This window comes from Chamaea fasciata, unplaced genomic scaffold (genome assembly GCF_029207755.1).
Source record: "Chamaea fasciata isolate MVZ Bird 193981 ecotype frontalis unplaced genomic scaffold, bChaFas1.0.hap1 SCAF_5, whole genome shotgun sequence".
NCBI classification, from domain to species: domain Eukaryota; kingdom Metazoa; phylum Chordata; class Aves; order Passeriformes; family Sylviidae; genus Chamaea; species Chamaea fasciata.
Window position 1 is genome coordinate 10,016,044 of NW_027094090.1, and position 15,762 is coordinate 10,031,805.

At 35.6% G+C, this 15,762-nt stretch overlaps 1 protein-coding gene across 3 annotated transcripts in view; it reads left to right on the forward strand.

Annotated features, from left to right (window-relative positions):
• Positions 1-15,458, forward strand: part of CACNA2D1 (calcium voltage-gated channel auxiliary subunit alpha2delta 1) — a 373,282-nt gene extending 357,824 nt beyond the window's left edge. For all 3 annotated transcript variants that reach the window (XM_066182784.1, XM_066182785.1, XM_066182786.1), the window contains 2 exons: positions 2,843-2,925; positions 10,851-15,458. In XM_066182784.1, coding sequence (XP_066038881.1) covers positions 2,843-2,925; positions 10,851-10,967 — 200 coding nt within the window. In that variant the 3' untranslated portion in view covers positions 10,968-15,458. The remainder of the gene's footprint in view (positions 1-2,842; positions 2,926-10,850) is intronic.
• Positions 15,459-15,762: the final 304 nt, after the last annotated feature.

Genomic DNA, 15,762 nt, shown 5'->3' on the forward strand with positions numbered 1-15,762 from the left:
GTCATTGAGGTAGAGAGCAAAGCTTTTATTTGTGAGAATTTAGAAAGAAATAGGCTCACAGGAACTTAATGAAGTTTCAAAAAATCAAATGCAAAGTCTTGGGCCCAGGAAAGAATAATTGCACATCTGGACAGGCTAGGGACAAAGTGACAGAAAGATTTGCAGAAAAGCGTTGGAGGTTCATGGTGGGCAAGAAGGTGACCATGAGTTGGCACTGTGCCTTTCAGAAATGCGGGCTGGTCACATTCTGGGCTATGACAGCAAGAGTGTAGTCAGCAGGCTGGGAGAACTGATCCATCCCAACTCTTCAGCACTGGTGAGACCACATCTGGAGTGCTGTGTGCTTCCCAGGACCACACGGGCATACAGGAGGAAGTCTAGTGAAGGGCCACCAAGAGGGTTGGCATCTGACAGCAAAAGCAAGGAAAGTCTGAGTGTCCTGGGTTTGTTCAACCTTTAGAAAATACAAGGATATGTCTGTCTAGAGAAATAACAAAAAAAGGCCAGGATAGGGGTGTTTGATCGTGAGAAATTGAGATGCTGCACTGTTGGTTAGTTGATGAAGGTACTTTAGTGTGTGCTCACTGTCAAAGATAAGCTTACTTCTTGTGGTAACTGAATGAGCCATCAAAGGCTAGAGTTCATCCAGCTGCATAGAATTTCTTCAGAGCTGGCTGGAGACATTGGTGGCTTGCATGCTAGGCAGAGTTCTTGCAACACAAGTAGTGAAGTTAAAAGCATGTGAAAGTCTGTTTTAATTTACGACCACCTTCATGCCAATCTCTCTGCTTTAGCCTGTTCAGGGCAGTAGATAGCTGTAGGTGATGGTGATGGAAATACATAAAACCAACACACACATTCTAGGTCAGGAGAAATTCACCTCAGATATTCTCTTCTACGCAGGCTTGAGGACAGCATGCCAGAAGTGGTTAATCAAGCCATAATTTGGATTACTGTGACAGAACAGGGAAAACAATTAGTAATACCTCTGTCCTCATCAGGAAGTTACTGCAGACAGCCTCTCCCACTCCTGAAAAAAAAGCAGATGGTGGTACAGATGACTGTGTTTCTTTGGCACAAGCAATGCATTCATTGCCACATTAATAAAACTGGAATTCCATCTACGCTTGGGCTGAAAAGGAAGTTACATTGGGGTGTCATCACAGAACTATGTAAACACAGCCTAATATTCTAATTGGCTTCAGTCCATGACAGTTTGATTAACTGCTTCCACTGTCTGAATTTACAGACACCACTCACTATAGGAAATGATGCATGATAGATGGGAAAGGGCACATGACTTGCATTTCCCTGTGGAGCCCAAAACTACTAGAAAGCAGTAAATGACCTCAAATGGCAATCTGAACAGCTGGGTGGGCTTATATTGAGTAAAAGAAACTATTTTTTTTTATTCAACTATGCAGTACTAAGCTATTCCTTTTTTTCTGTAACTAAGGTACATAGTGAAATGCAGATGTAGCATAACATCACCCAAGCAGACAAAATTACCTTTGGGTGCTATTTAGATGATTATTATTACACTTTGCTTCCTTTTGGCTGGTACAGCTTTGCTTATGCACAGTCTCTTAGAATATTTTCTTGTTTCAAGTTCCCTTTCAGTTGAGCCACAGCAGAGAAAAGGGGGGATGAGCCTGGCAACATCTGAATGAGGGCAGATGGAGATCTGTAGAAATAAATCCCCCATCACCTTGCCATCTTGCCTTCTCTTCCCTTTGGCCTCTCCACTTGTTGCACTGAAGCTGCTGTACTACTCCATGATAGTGCACGAACAGGATTGCCTCAGGTATAAATTCGAGTTACTAAGATATGTTCTGGCACTCAATTATGTTAATAGCTTTAATATGTGAATTACCTGGGGCAGAACCAAAGGAAAAAAAAAAAAAAAAAAAAAAAAAGCTTAACATATTGAATGGTAATATGAGCAGTTTTCACCAGAAGGCTGTTTTGCAGTTTGCCATATCCATGCCTTTCAAGTCTGCTGCAATAACTTGTGCCCCTCATTAGCCAGTGGCACGTCTGAAGTGCAGTGTGAAGTACACATTAACACCAGCAATTACAGATTTCAGAGATGTGAGCTAAAGCAGCACCTCATATATTCAGTTAGCTAATTAATAGCATGTCACTGCTCCCCCTTCTCTCCTGCTGTTCTGATGGTAGTATGGACAGCGTTTTCTCTGTCTGCCTTCATCACTGAAATGCTAATGGGATCTCAGTAGTTCTCCTGTCATTTACTACAAAGCCTACAGTTGTGTGATCTTTACTGTATTAGGTGAAACATAAGTGTACTCATAATAGCACCAGTAGTTTGTATAGGCTTTCACTGCTATGTTCAACCTGTATATGACATTAGTTTTCCAGACAAGTTTCCTTGCTTTTACTGTGTATCTTCATCATAGCAGAGCAACTCGGTGGTAACATAAACTTTAAGTAATCAGCACCACTGAAAGTTTACTGCTTTATGAAATATTTTCTGAAATATTTATGCAATGATAAAAAAAAAGCAATACAGAAAATGTTAAAGGAATTCAGCTTTTATTTTATTTCTGTTATGGTTCTGAAAATATTCTGAAAAGTTGTGCAGGATGTTTATTTTCTTTATTATAGTAGTGAAATTAAAAAAAAGGTATTTAATTTTTATTTATCATAATGTTTGGGTTTGTTTTCTGAACTTTAAACAAGAAACTGTGAATATTGATGTTTATTTCAGCACTATCTGAATTAGCATAAATCTTCTCTCCTGCCAAGAGAATAAAAACAGAATGTTGATCCTGCTCATGTACAATGCATGGAAAACCATGACACTCCTTAACCAGAGAAACAGATGAAGGCCCAAATCCGTGTGAAATGGTCAAGCAACCTAGATACAGAAAGGGTCCTGAAATCTGTTTCGATGAAGCCAAACAGGTAAAACTAAAGTTGTAAAACTTTAAGACTATCTTTATAAAAAATTGTAGAGCAGCTTTAGACAATCAGTGAAAACTGTGTTTAAATGTACATTGGTGCCTGGTAACCTTTTTATCACTAAACATACTGTTCATTCTAGACCATAGCCACTTTATTTCAAATAACATTAACTTAACAGCTGCTTTCTTATCTGCCTTTCCTATAACAATTGCACTTTCACACATGATTCCCGCTAAAATATCATCAGTGAGCATGAAATTGTTAGTCACTGTATGGTGCTCCAAAATTCAGGTCTTCAATGGCTTGCACGAATAGTCGATAATCTTGCCTTAGAAGTAGTATTTTTACAATAATGTTTCTAAATATTATTTAAAGTACTGCTAATTTTTTTAAAATGTTACATGTGTTTTTAGGATGTTGTTTCTAATTCTGCAAATTGTACTGCCCTTAGATCATGTTTTTATCAGGTTAAAAACTGCATTGCTTTACTGAAATCACCAAAACTATGCTGTCTGGTACTTCTGTGTATTACGCATTAGTTTTGAAATAGAAAAATTATAGCTGTGCCACATGTCTAAATTATTTTTAATATTCTTTCTATGTTACCTTTCAAAGGTACTAAAGAGCTTATGCTGAATTCAAGTTGTTCAGAATAAATTCCAAGACAAAAAGTGCTGAACAAGAAAGTGCCTAGCATTAGATACAATAAATACTTTTAAAATACATTTTTTAATACCTCATGCAATTTCTGCAATGGAAAGTTATCCCAAACCAGTGCACTTAGTTGGCTATAACTGTTATATACCAAAATTTGTTCCTGTATGTTCTCTGCTTTTCTTGTAATGAGGCACAGTTTCTGAGAAGTCAGTGTCAGTAGTATTTAAAAAGTTTAGAGATTTGATATTCAAAGTATTTTTCTAGTAACCAAATTTTATTTAAAAAAAGGAAGTTTTCTTACTTGCCAAAAAAGATTAAATGAAGTTGAAAACCCATCCAAAAGCTATCCAGCCATTGTAAATAATCCAAACCCAATATGACTGTGTGTGAAAGTACAACTCTTGCTCACTAGCTTGATGTGCTGATCAGTGTGTAAGTCATGTCTTTTGTAACAGTGGATTGTTTTGGTTAAGTTTATTTGCAAAATTTGCTGTGAATCTCTTGCTCTTGGGTGGATGCTTTCACATTAACTCTGCTAACTGCCAGCAATCTGCATGATATCTCATCTTGTATGTCTTTTTTTCTGTGTTTTCTTTCCTTTCCTCTACTTGCTACTTTGCCCGTTATTAATAGGATCAGCCTATATGCACAACGAGTCGTGCCTCTGCCATGACGTCCGCTCCTATCTTCATTTTTCTGCAAGTTTTCATGTGGTGTGGATGGTCAGTTACTTTCTCTAATTTTTTTGTTTTGTTCTTGGCTTAAACAATTAGCAGACTTTTTTACTTACTGAGCATACAACAGAAAAGAGAATGAAGCGAGTCCCAAAAGCAACAATCTGGAGTAAATTACTGTTGCAATACTAAGGGAAATTAAATATGAAAAAACCTGTCTGTAGCCTTATAAATCACAATAACTAAACACGAGGGCCTCTCCCACAGAACATATGAAGACAAGGGAACCTGTTGGGTTTATGTGGTTGGCTCTTTAAGATTGCACATGTACCAGCTGAGTCTGCATCCTTTACTTCTAACATTTTTTCCTTGTCCTTGTTAAAATGAACAGAAGAAGAATTTTTTTTTTTTTTTCAAAGAGACAAATAAAGATACAAATAGAAGAGACATCATACCTGTGAAAGTAAAGCTTTATTTAGGGGTGGCAAGGATGAGTGTTGTGTGAGTGTTGCTATTGAGAAGAGTAAGGAGTTTTCACTGCATTCAAATGAACACAACAGTTCATGAAGGAAGATAATGGTGTGCAACAATTTTGTTAAAGTAGGAGTTCAGTAAAATATTATATTTTTACTTCTTAATTTTTTTAGTGACCTAATCATATTAATTGCCTGATTACAGCAGAAGGTGATGTTTTTTCTTCTAATTCACTATGTAAGTTCCTGTAAGATCAACTGCAGACTCTGGGGTTTATAACAAAAGCCTTGGCAATTAGACTGTGTTGCATTTGATGGTGTGGGACTGTATCATGAGTTACTGTGCAAGTGACATGTCTGAAAGAGAACTGCTGAGCTAAAGAGCAAAAAAATGTGTGGCTGAAGGGGGTTCTGATCAACATTGTTCTGAAAACCACTAGAGGGAGATGCTCACATGTCTATCAAAGTAAAGAAAACTGAGGCAGGACTGAAAGCTTGCAGGGCATGTTTCAGTTAGTGTAATGAAATATTGAAAATTAATGAAATGTTGAAAATTGAAATTTAGAACAGTCATTTTTCACAGTAATTTATATTTTCTCTATACTTAAGGGAAGGTTCAATTTATATCTCTTGAACATAAGTGAAAAAAAAATCTTTAAATTTTGTTTAACAGCTTATTATTTGAGTAATTTTGAAGTTTATTATTCTGTATTTAATTGATGTAGTTTCTTGCAAACCTAGAAACTTGCACAGTCATGGCAGAAGGTTGTAGGGAAAGGTGAAAGGCCTTTCTTTAAGCCAGTAATATTTCACATTAAAATCTAGATTAGCATCTCATGTTCTTCTCATGCAATTTACTCTGCACACAGCTTTTTTAATTAAAAAACTACTGTCTAATGTACATAAAGCAGCAGAGACTCACCTTGAGCTGAATTCTTTATGTCCAAAATGAGCTTTCTACTTAAGGTGGGAAACACACAGAATATAATTTTAGCTGATAAGCTTTTGGCAGCAGAAAGTTATAAAGGTAATTTTGTTCATCCATCTTGTTTTTAATAACTTTGTGATTTTGGAAATGGGTTCTCTCTGGACATTAATCTGTATAGTTATATTAAATCACTGAAGCCAACACAGATACAATCCCGCTGATCAGGTTCACTAACCTGACGGGTTTTCTTACTTTTCATCAAGGATAACAAAGTAGTCATTATCACTGCCTCAGATGGCTTACTCTTACTTTGCACATGCACATTGGTTTTGTTTGCCATGCCTGAGAAAAAAGAAAAGAACTGTACAAATTTTTAGCCCCCACTGGGAATGTCTAACTTCCATGAGGTATGGAAGGTACTTTCAGGTATGTCAGTGGGAGCTTTGAGGGTGATTCGCAGTCCAGGCAACTGGCTATATCTTGATGGAATTTCCTGTGTGCCCAGTCTGTGCAAGGGCAGCCGAACACCTTTGACAGCTTTGTCTGGTGGTCCAGACAATGGAGGGTAACCCAAAATTAATGAATGACCATGCATTGAAACTGGAAATTACTCTTGTGTAAAAGCAAAGGTGTTCTCCATGTAATAAGAAACATTTTAAATACATGCTTATAAAAGGTATAACTTTGAGGTAATCAATTGGTATCAAAGGCCAGATCAGAAGCTCTTTGGGCGGATGTTTTACCCTTTTATAAGTCAGAGTAGCACAGTGAGTCCTGATGAATTATTATAATTTAAAAACTAAGTTTTGGTACGTTAAATAGTTACAGTGCACTTCTAAGGGAGTAACAAGTGTGTTTATAGCCTTTGTGTACGTGTATATATGTATTTATAGTTACAAGTGTATTTTTAAAATTTTGGACTGGCAGTGTCTTCAAGGAAATGCTGGTATATAGCAACAAATATGTGGTTTTGATACTTAAAAATGAAGGTATGGTTTTATAAAAGCATTCATTTCCATTCTGAAAGTGCTGAATAATTTTCATAGCCTGTGATGCTGTAAAACAGCCTTATCTAGAGTTCTCATAATAAGGCATGACACGAAGGAGATGGCATTTGGATTTGACACTTTTCTACCTCAAGCATGCAAGGAAATTTGATGTGGTAATGAAAAAAAAGTTCTCTTACGCTTCTGGTGAAATGAGAGTGGTTTACAACAATTCTTTCCAATTTCTTTTACAATTTTCTCTCTTTTCAAAGAAAATTAATACACAGCTATAATTTTGAAGACAACAAAGAGAGGACATCCTCAGCTGATCTGTTATTCAGGATTTGTGTGATTAATGTCATGGGCTGGAAAATTTCAGTGAAACTGCTTAAGAATAGTTCCATGTCTAATTGCACTAGAAGAGGTAAAGATAAGATAATGTAAAGAGAAGATAAAATGATGCTGTATATCTTTGGTAAAGGATACTTTAGAAGAAATCTCAAAAATAACATTAACATGAAACAGTTGAAAAGTTTTCCTAAAGTTCAAGAAGAGGGGAAGTGTTTTCAAAAAAGGCATTTTGAAGACCATACAAAACTGACATTTTTCTCAATCTGATTTTAAACTGGGAATGGAATCCCATTTATTTCTAGGGGACTGTTGATTGCTTTGATTCATGTAAATAAATGCATAATCAGATTTTCTCCTCTTTTTTTTAATTTTATATTTTATATGTTTTCTGTAGTTTTGACAACAGTTAAAGCACAAAAGAAAATTACAGTGTGAAATTCTGTGGAGAAAAAAATTGATTTAGATGGGATTTACTGTACCTTCTTTGCCACTGCTATTTTTGTCTTAGCTTTGGACATGAAAAAATTAACTGATTCCAGAGACAGTATTTAGATATTGTTCTTGGCAGAACTGCTAGTTTACCACTGCAAAATGGTCTAAAAACCTCAGAAATTTAATGTGGCTTCGATCAATATCAGGTAAAAATCTCACTAACCTTGAAATATGTGTATAAACCTTGTACACTTTTGTGTAGTGCAGTTTAATGCTGTCATTCATAGTAAGATGATGTCTCTCCTGCATGAGGCTTCCAAGAAATTTTCTACTGTTGTGAGTTGTAAATCCTTTCAAAACTCTCTGTGTAGTCTTAGGGAGGGGGAAAAAGACACTAAAATACTTCTTTTCAACCCAAGAGGAGTATTACGTTGTATGACTGATGAATGTAAGAGCAGTTGAGAAATTGTGGTGTAGTTAAAAAAAAAAACCCTCATAGAGCAAATAGAAATACACAACAGAATGGAGGGTGTTTTCAAGTACACATGCTGGTAGGATTAATTTATCAACATAATTTGCAATATTTGGTCTAATGCAAGATGCCATAAGCTAAGTCCTGTATATTTGGTCTAATGCAAGATCACATAAGCTGAGTCCTGTATAATTCTATATGTGGAGGCCTACTTGCTTTGTATCCATACTGGATGCCATTTTCATTGTAAAGGTATTTTCCCTTCATGTTGAGCACAATTTTGCTTAAGACCTTCAGTTTACTACTTATACTCTCCAGACATCTCCCATCTGTTGGAAATTTTAAATCTCCTGCTTTGCTTTCAAGTTTCTTCAAAGATGACTCTTCTAAGTGATTTCAGTGATAATAATAAATACCAAGAGGTAACACTGAGTGCCATTCACTGAATTCATGTGAGAGGAAACCTTTACTGATAATTCTGTTTTTAGTTGTAGTCACTGTGAGGAAGAAGCAACAGGGTAATTTTTAAGTGCTTCAAATAGAAATAAAGCTGCATGACAAGACACAATGCAGATGCAAATAATGACAGAGCCAAACTAAATAAATCAGAATGTTCAGTGCATCTTGAAATCTTAGCATCCTAGTCCAAATCTAGTGCAGCAGAGTTCACTTAGGACTTCTTGTTGACCAGAAACCTTTGGAATTTTGAACTTGTAGAGTGCAATCAACCAAAAAGAAACAAAATGAAAAAACTTAACCAAACTGAAACAGCACCAAGAAAAAAAACCCAAAGAAACAAAATCAAAGGCTAAACCAAAATTATACAACTAAATTATAAAGCTAACACCTGACAGAGATATATCTGGAAAAATCTACTGTTCATAAAGAATGGCAGCCAACATGAGCTATTAGCTTTAGGATTAGGACATAATGAATTTCTGTTTCTTTCTAAGGTAATTGAATGCTGATTTTTTGGGTTGTTTTTTTTTTTTTTTTTTCGGACGTGGGATTGTTGGGTAGTTTTTACATCCAAGTTTCTAAAGGCGACTCTTGGTGAATACTATAATTCCTGATAATGTACTGAGTCTACTTTGTCTGCTTTATCTGATTTTCCATATTTTTCGGAAAGTGTTTTGGAAACCTACCAGTTTTAAAGAATGCCTTGTGTGCAGAATAAATAACATTAAAATTCTCACCCATTAAAGCTAGTATAAGGAACTCATTGAAGGCCTTTGCTATGCCCTGTAATTTCCACATTCTGTCTTTACACCTCTATTATGAAGGAGTTGCCCTAACTTCATATTTGGCTTTGTGCTTTTGATTTAGTAAAAGATTTGTATTATCATTTTGCTGTAATCTTCAGGGAGGTTATAAAAAATACTTTATCAGTCCCCCCCTATTTCCTGGTTATATCTTATCTCCCATTTTCATGTACTTTTTTGTTCTTGCCCATTTGAGTAAACTCGATGTCCTGCACTGCAGTTCTTACAAAGCTGGGAAGTTTTGCTTAAGAAAAGCATAATTTGCTTAATGAAATTTGCTAATAAATTAAAAATTGTTTAATAACTCTGTTTTATTTATCCTGATTGTGCTTTTTATACACACACAAACACAAGCCTTTTCTGGGGTATATTAAGTATTAATTGCATATGCCTCACTGGCGTGTCAGTCTGATCCAGGAGCTTTTCCATGCCTGTTGGCTTTCCTCTGCTTTCTGTTATTATTATTATTATTAATAATAATAATAATAATAATAATAATAATAATAATAGTATTAATATTAATATTATTTCTGTGCCAGCAGGCAGTCTCTGTTAGTGTTCGGATTCAGTTATCTGTCCTTATCTTCCCACATATTGCTCCTGTTAAAGAAGTTTCCCCAGTTGCTAATATACCTAAATTCCTTTCCACCTACACTGTTTTCTTGCCCTTGGAGGCTTGGAATCTTTTGGAAAATGGAAAGTGTCTTTTTATACCATGGGTACAGAATTACAGTGATAACAAGAGAAAGACCAAATATTTTCAGCCTTCCGAGCTACCCATGAATCTCAGACTTGTCACACAGAGTACTGAGGGGAAATTTTTTCTGGTGTTTTAGGTACTAATCAGAGTTTGTATCAGTCTTGAGAAACAAGGTCTAAGGTGTTAAAGGCTCCAGAAAAGCTATCAAATGTATTTCAGCCAGACTAATGAATAGGTCCATCATGTGAAAGGTATTAAGCATTATATTAAGCAAATATAAACAAAGTGGGACCAAAGGACAGTAATTAATGGTGGAGAGGAATGAGGAAAAGTGGTGTGATTGGTACGTGGAATAAGGAATAGCTACCATTACATGACCGAGCAGTGCAGCTCAGAGGGAGCTTCAAACTGCATCAAGGATGCACAAGTAGAGCAAGAGAAAATTTTTTTCTCATACTTGAATAGAGCACCAAAGGTAGAGAAAGGATTTTCATTCTCTTTGATCATGTCTTCACCTGCAGACCATATTCATTTTATTGTGTGATCATACATATTCTGGTATTTGTTTCCTAATCTTGCAAAGTTTTCTGTTCTTCTGTCTTTTCTCACAATAAACTCATACTCAGAATCTTAAGATGAATGTAATTTTAAGGAATATAGATTGTGTTTACTGGGGCCCCCAAGTAAATTCCATAGCATTTCTTGATTGATGATGTAAGTACCCCATTTAGTTCATAAGTGTGTGCTGTAAACCTTGAAATTATTTAATCCTCCCATGTTTATAGTTAAAGTAATAATGCCACTCTTTGTATCAAAAATCAGAGGAACTTCCAGGAATTATTTTAGTGGTATTTTAGCAAAATAGCATGTATAAGACCAAAAAGGATGCCTCAACGATAGTTTAAAAAGTTGAAAACTAAGTTGTAGATTACTTCTCAAGCAGCCTCACTGTGATTAATATTAAATGATTTCTTCTCTTCTTGTCAACAGGAAGATTCGGCTGACTGCGGTGGGGCCTCTGGTCTGAGTCCATCACTGTGGTCTATGGTAGCAACTCAGCTGGTTCTGCTTTGGCTGTTACCTGGCAGCAGACACTGCCAGTTATGACCTTGCTAAACCAAAACCCGCATAACTTAATCCAGACCTGGCCAAAACGATAGCCTCAGTTTCATTTTGGAAAGGGTCAGCTACTGGGAGAGCGGCGGCGGAGCAGCAGCGCTCGTGTCTGGTTGTGGCGCGTCGCGAGTTCCCCGCGGCGCCGCGACCGCCTGCATGTTGGAGTGTCGGATCCCTCACCATGTGTGAATGCTGCATCATCCACACCACCCTAACACATCTCTGTACATGCCCCTCTGGGGAAACCCCAAACCTTCTGTCCATTCGTTTGTTTGTTATTGTAATCTTGATGACTTCATGTAAAAGGGCTCCCCTAACAATAGCTTATTTATATGATTTTTCAGTTCTTTTAAGCTTTGGATATCTCGAAGATTTTTATTCTTTTACATGAACAGTTGTTTTAAAAACCAAAAACAAAAAGAAAAAGGAAAGTGTTCTCCCCAATATTCGTTACTAGCACCATGATGGCTGCCTTTAACATCAGTTTTGTCCAAACTAGTTGAGTAAAATGAAAATATTGGCCAATCTTCACCAGATGTTCAGCATGATTGGAATGCTTTATGATGAGTGGTTAATTCTTCCAAAGTGAATCATGCAGCCAGCTAAGCTCTGATAGGTTGATATTGTATGTAGAAAGGAAGGAAAGGAGAAAACTACTGTGTTTCAAAACACAAAGGTACTAGAGAGCGTAACTAAAAAAGTGATTTTCATCTTAAACTTGGTGTCATCTTCTGCCAGAAAAAAATGCTAATTTAAATGTAATATTCACCTCCTTTTCACAATGCAGTTACATATAAAGCTAGGAGAAATTCTTTGAAGGCTGAAACAAAAATGCTTGTGAATAAAAAATGTCTTTGTGGTATTTGAACGTTGGTTTCCAGGGGTATTTTGCATGATGATGATGCTATGTTATTGTTTTTCAGTTTGTTTTCTTTGATGGTAGAGTATAGTTCACTGAAAAGATAACAGAGTGATTCTTGTATTGTGTGAGAAATTGAACATTGAAATGTGTTGCAATCAAATCATATTAAATTATATTATGAATCAGAGCTCTGAATATACTGTGCAATGAAAAAGCTGAGAAAATAGGGTAAATATAGCTATTGTAACAATAAGGTTGAGGTGGATTTTTTACAGAATAGTGATCTCACATGAAAATCTGTGTACAGATATTTTAAGAATATAAAAATCAGATTTAACACATTTATTTTTGGAAGTATATGTTCTCTAGGGTTCATATCAGGTTCCCCCATTGTTTCTTTCATATAAACCCACCCATAATATTAAAAACTTATGCTGTTCCTATTTATTATTGAAAATAGCATATCTAACAGCAAAATGACCTGGTTGCTGCGATTAGAAAAAATATAAACAAATGGGGAGCCTTGAATCTATATGTATGCACATTGATACTTGATTGTGAATAATAACTCTAGAAGTTGTTTTATACAACCTCATTGGTGACACAGGTTGGTGCAGTAAATTACAATATTACAGTGTAGCATAGTGTTGATGCAAAATATGATTTGCGCTTTTTTTTCTAGTTTTCAGAACTAAACAGTATTGCAAGACAGCTAAACCAATGAATGTGCAACTCTGCTGGTATTGTACAGTTCTGCTAACAACTGCAATATGCAAATATTAATATGGCACAATACACTAGCTCTTTAAAAAATAAAAAAATGCAAATCATCGGTATGTATATGCTGGCAATTGATTGATATAATTTTGATCATGCCAAAAGCTTAAAAAAGTGATTGGGCATGCATTAATATCCTATGAAAACTGAAGAAGCTACTCAAAGCCATGGCATGGCTTGAACGATCAGATGTCTACTGTGGTTGTACTCATGGCTGGTTCATTGTTTTTTCATGTACCTTGGCTCCAGCTATGTATTTTCTCATGTTTGAGAATACAGTGAGTGAAAAAAATAAATACTGACCTGTTGTTCAGTGATAAAATCTTTAAAAACTAGATTAAAAAAAAATAAACCTAGCAATCTCATGGGGTTAAAAGTACGATTAACTGTTTTGGATGACTTCAGGTCCTCCTCAGGGAAGGTAAGCTAATGTTGATGATAAGGGTGAAGATAAACTTGGAGCTCCTCCTTGCAGTTATAGTGCTGCAGTTCTGTTCACCCTAACACCAGTTACCCTAACCAGCCTGACAAAAAAATTGGTTTGGGTGTTTCTAATGCCAAGACTGCATCCAGTATTTTTCCTTAATGTGGTCAATTGACATTTTATGGGAGGAGCAAATTTTCTAGGATTAGGCCAATAATTACTGCACTCACTGCTTTTATTCTGAGGTTACTTTAAGTACTTGGTTTGAGGTTACTTTAAATACTTGGTTTGAGTTGTGCTCTTTTGATTTCATGTTAGTATAGTAAGTTCTCTATAATTTTCACTTAGTTTCCCAAAAGAAATTCTTCATGGACAAGTTGCACTGTTTAAAACACTTTGCTTATGCTGGTAGGCCATATTCAGTGTTTCTTAATCAGCATTTGATTAGAGTTTGTGGGAGAAAGAAAGATGGCAAAAATTCATGCTGCCACAGGAAACATCTGCGGCTTTTACTTCTCTTAGAGTGCCCAAATGCAAAAGGAAGGAGAAGCCCACGCCACACAGACACGTAGACCTTCTGGGTTATCCAAAGAGGGAAATATCATTTGTTCCTCTCCCCTGCCTCTCTATATGACCTGAAGAAATGTGTTTCTATATAAACATTTAGCCTTCCAGTTAACATTGTAACGTTCTATATAAACATTTAGCCAACATGAAACCCATCTTATTAATACTTTAGAAAGTAGTGAGTGTTTTAAATACTTTGAAATTATATATTGGAATATATCCAAGTGATGGTCAAAATGTTTTTTTCTTTTTAAACCCCAATATCTGCAAAATGCAAAATATAGTCGGAAAATACAAACTGAACTTCAGCTATCTCAAAATCTGAATAGCAGTCTGATAGAAATAACCTACATGAATAAATAAAAATTCTCATGCAGAAGAGTATCCTTACTCTCACAGGGCATCATAGTCATCTTCTCTTGTCTTGGAAAAAAGCTTGATCCCAAAATTTAAATTAAGATATTTTTAAATACAATATACTGTAAAAACTTGTGGTTTTTAAAGTCAGATAAAAGGGTCTGTAAATGTTGCTCAAATCCTTTAAATAGCTCAAAGGGAACTGTTGGGACTGGTCCAGTTCACACAGAGTCATGCAGTGTATTTAACATCTGACAAGTAACCACCATTAAAGTTGTTACAGCATGGTACTGTGCAAAACATGACCTGAGGACTTAACATGAAAGGTTTCTTTCTCTTTTTTTTCTTTTACACAACCAGCATTACTGCCAAAACACTGACTGTGGTCCATATTTTTAACAGGTTTTTAACATGACATAGCAGGTCTGACTGACAAGATTTTTAGGTCCTGTACCTTTAAGACTTTAGTATGATTTTTTTCATTTTTCTAATGCTTGAGGCTTTACTGCTTAACTTGACAAAAACAAGAGTGTTGCTGCCATTTGTAAGTTTTCCTACAATATTCCTTTTATTAACTTAAAACCTGGCCTTACTGGTTTCAAATAGGAAGTATCCCTTTAAGTGACCTTTGCAACCCAAGTGTTACTTGCTGTGGTTGAGAGCTTTTTGCTGTCACTGAAGAGACGTTAAGACTTTTTTTCCCATTAACACATTACAAACATGCTTAGTACGACTTAATTCCAAAACACAACCTCAGTACCACTGATCCAAAAATTCAGATGCTAGCACAATTGTTATTAAGAAATATATGAATGCCAGAAGGCACTGCAATGCACTCGGGTGTTTTTGGAATGTCAACCTAAGGTGAAATCTTAATAACTCCTTTCTTAGGATAAATTTACCCTAACTTCATCAGACATTCAAGCCTTTAACAAAGGCCAGATTTATTATTATTTTTTTTCATACCACAATGTTAATATTGTTAATAGTCATTGTACACTATTGTAAAAAGATTAAAACAAAGCGTCTGAAAACAATTGAAGACTTTTGAAAAGTTAGCCTCACCCTCTTCCCAGCTACTTGCATCTGTCCTGTTTATGGTTTAAAAGAAAAACATCATCTTGAAGAAATATTTCACTGAGGCTAAAGGGATACTGTCTTGTTCAGATGCCATGAAATTGCGATTGTGATCTGACAAAGCTGTCTTCTCTTCTTGTGTTGTATGGAATGTCTGGATCATGCTTTCTGGGATATTTTTATTGAAATGCTGAGTGTGCGTTTCTGCAAAAAAGGACTTGGTTGCTCTTACGAGGCAAGCAGGTCTTTCTCCCTTTTCTTGTGTTCTCTTGACACTTTTGTGGAACTTGACAAGCCTGGAAAAATAATTTTTTGTAAAAATTTGTACAATAATGTTATAAAAATTTATAATCCTAGAACTGTTGTGTTATTATTGTGCAAAAACAGTATATTCAGAATAAAAGTTTATCATTTAAAATCAACAGCTATTTTATTGTTCATTCTGTATAATAAAAACATGCAAATATGAGCTTATATTTTTTCCTATAGAATATTTTTGAGTTTCATATACTTATACCTAAGTGTCTAAAGAGAGTGAAGACAGTGAATTAACACAGGTCTTCAAGGGGTTCAGAGAAGGATGCAAAGCAACCTTCATTTCTGTTTCATTTGTGACTGTGATTTTTTTTAATGTAGAAAAAAAATAAAACCAATGAAAACTGAGGGTCTGTAAAGCTCTTAGTAAAATAAGAGTCTGAGACAGCTGAAGTATCCCTGTTGTC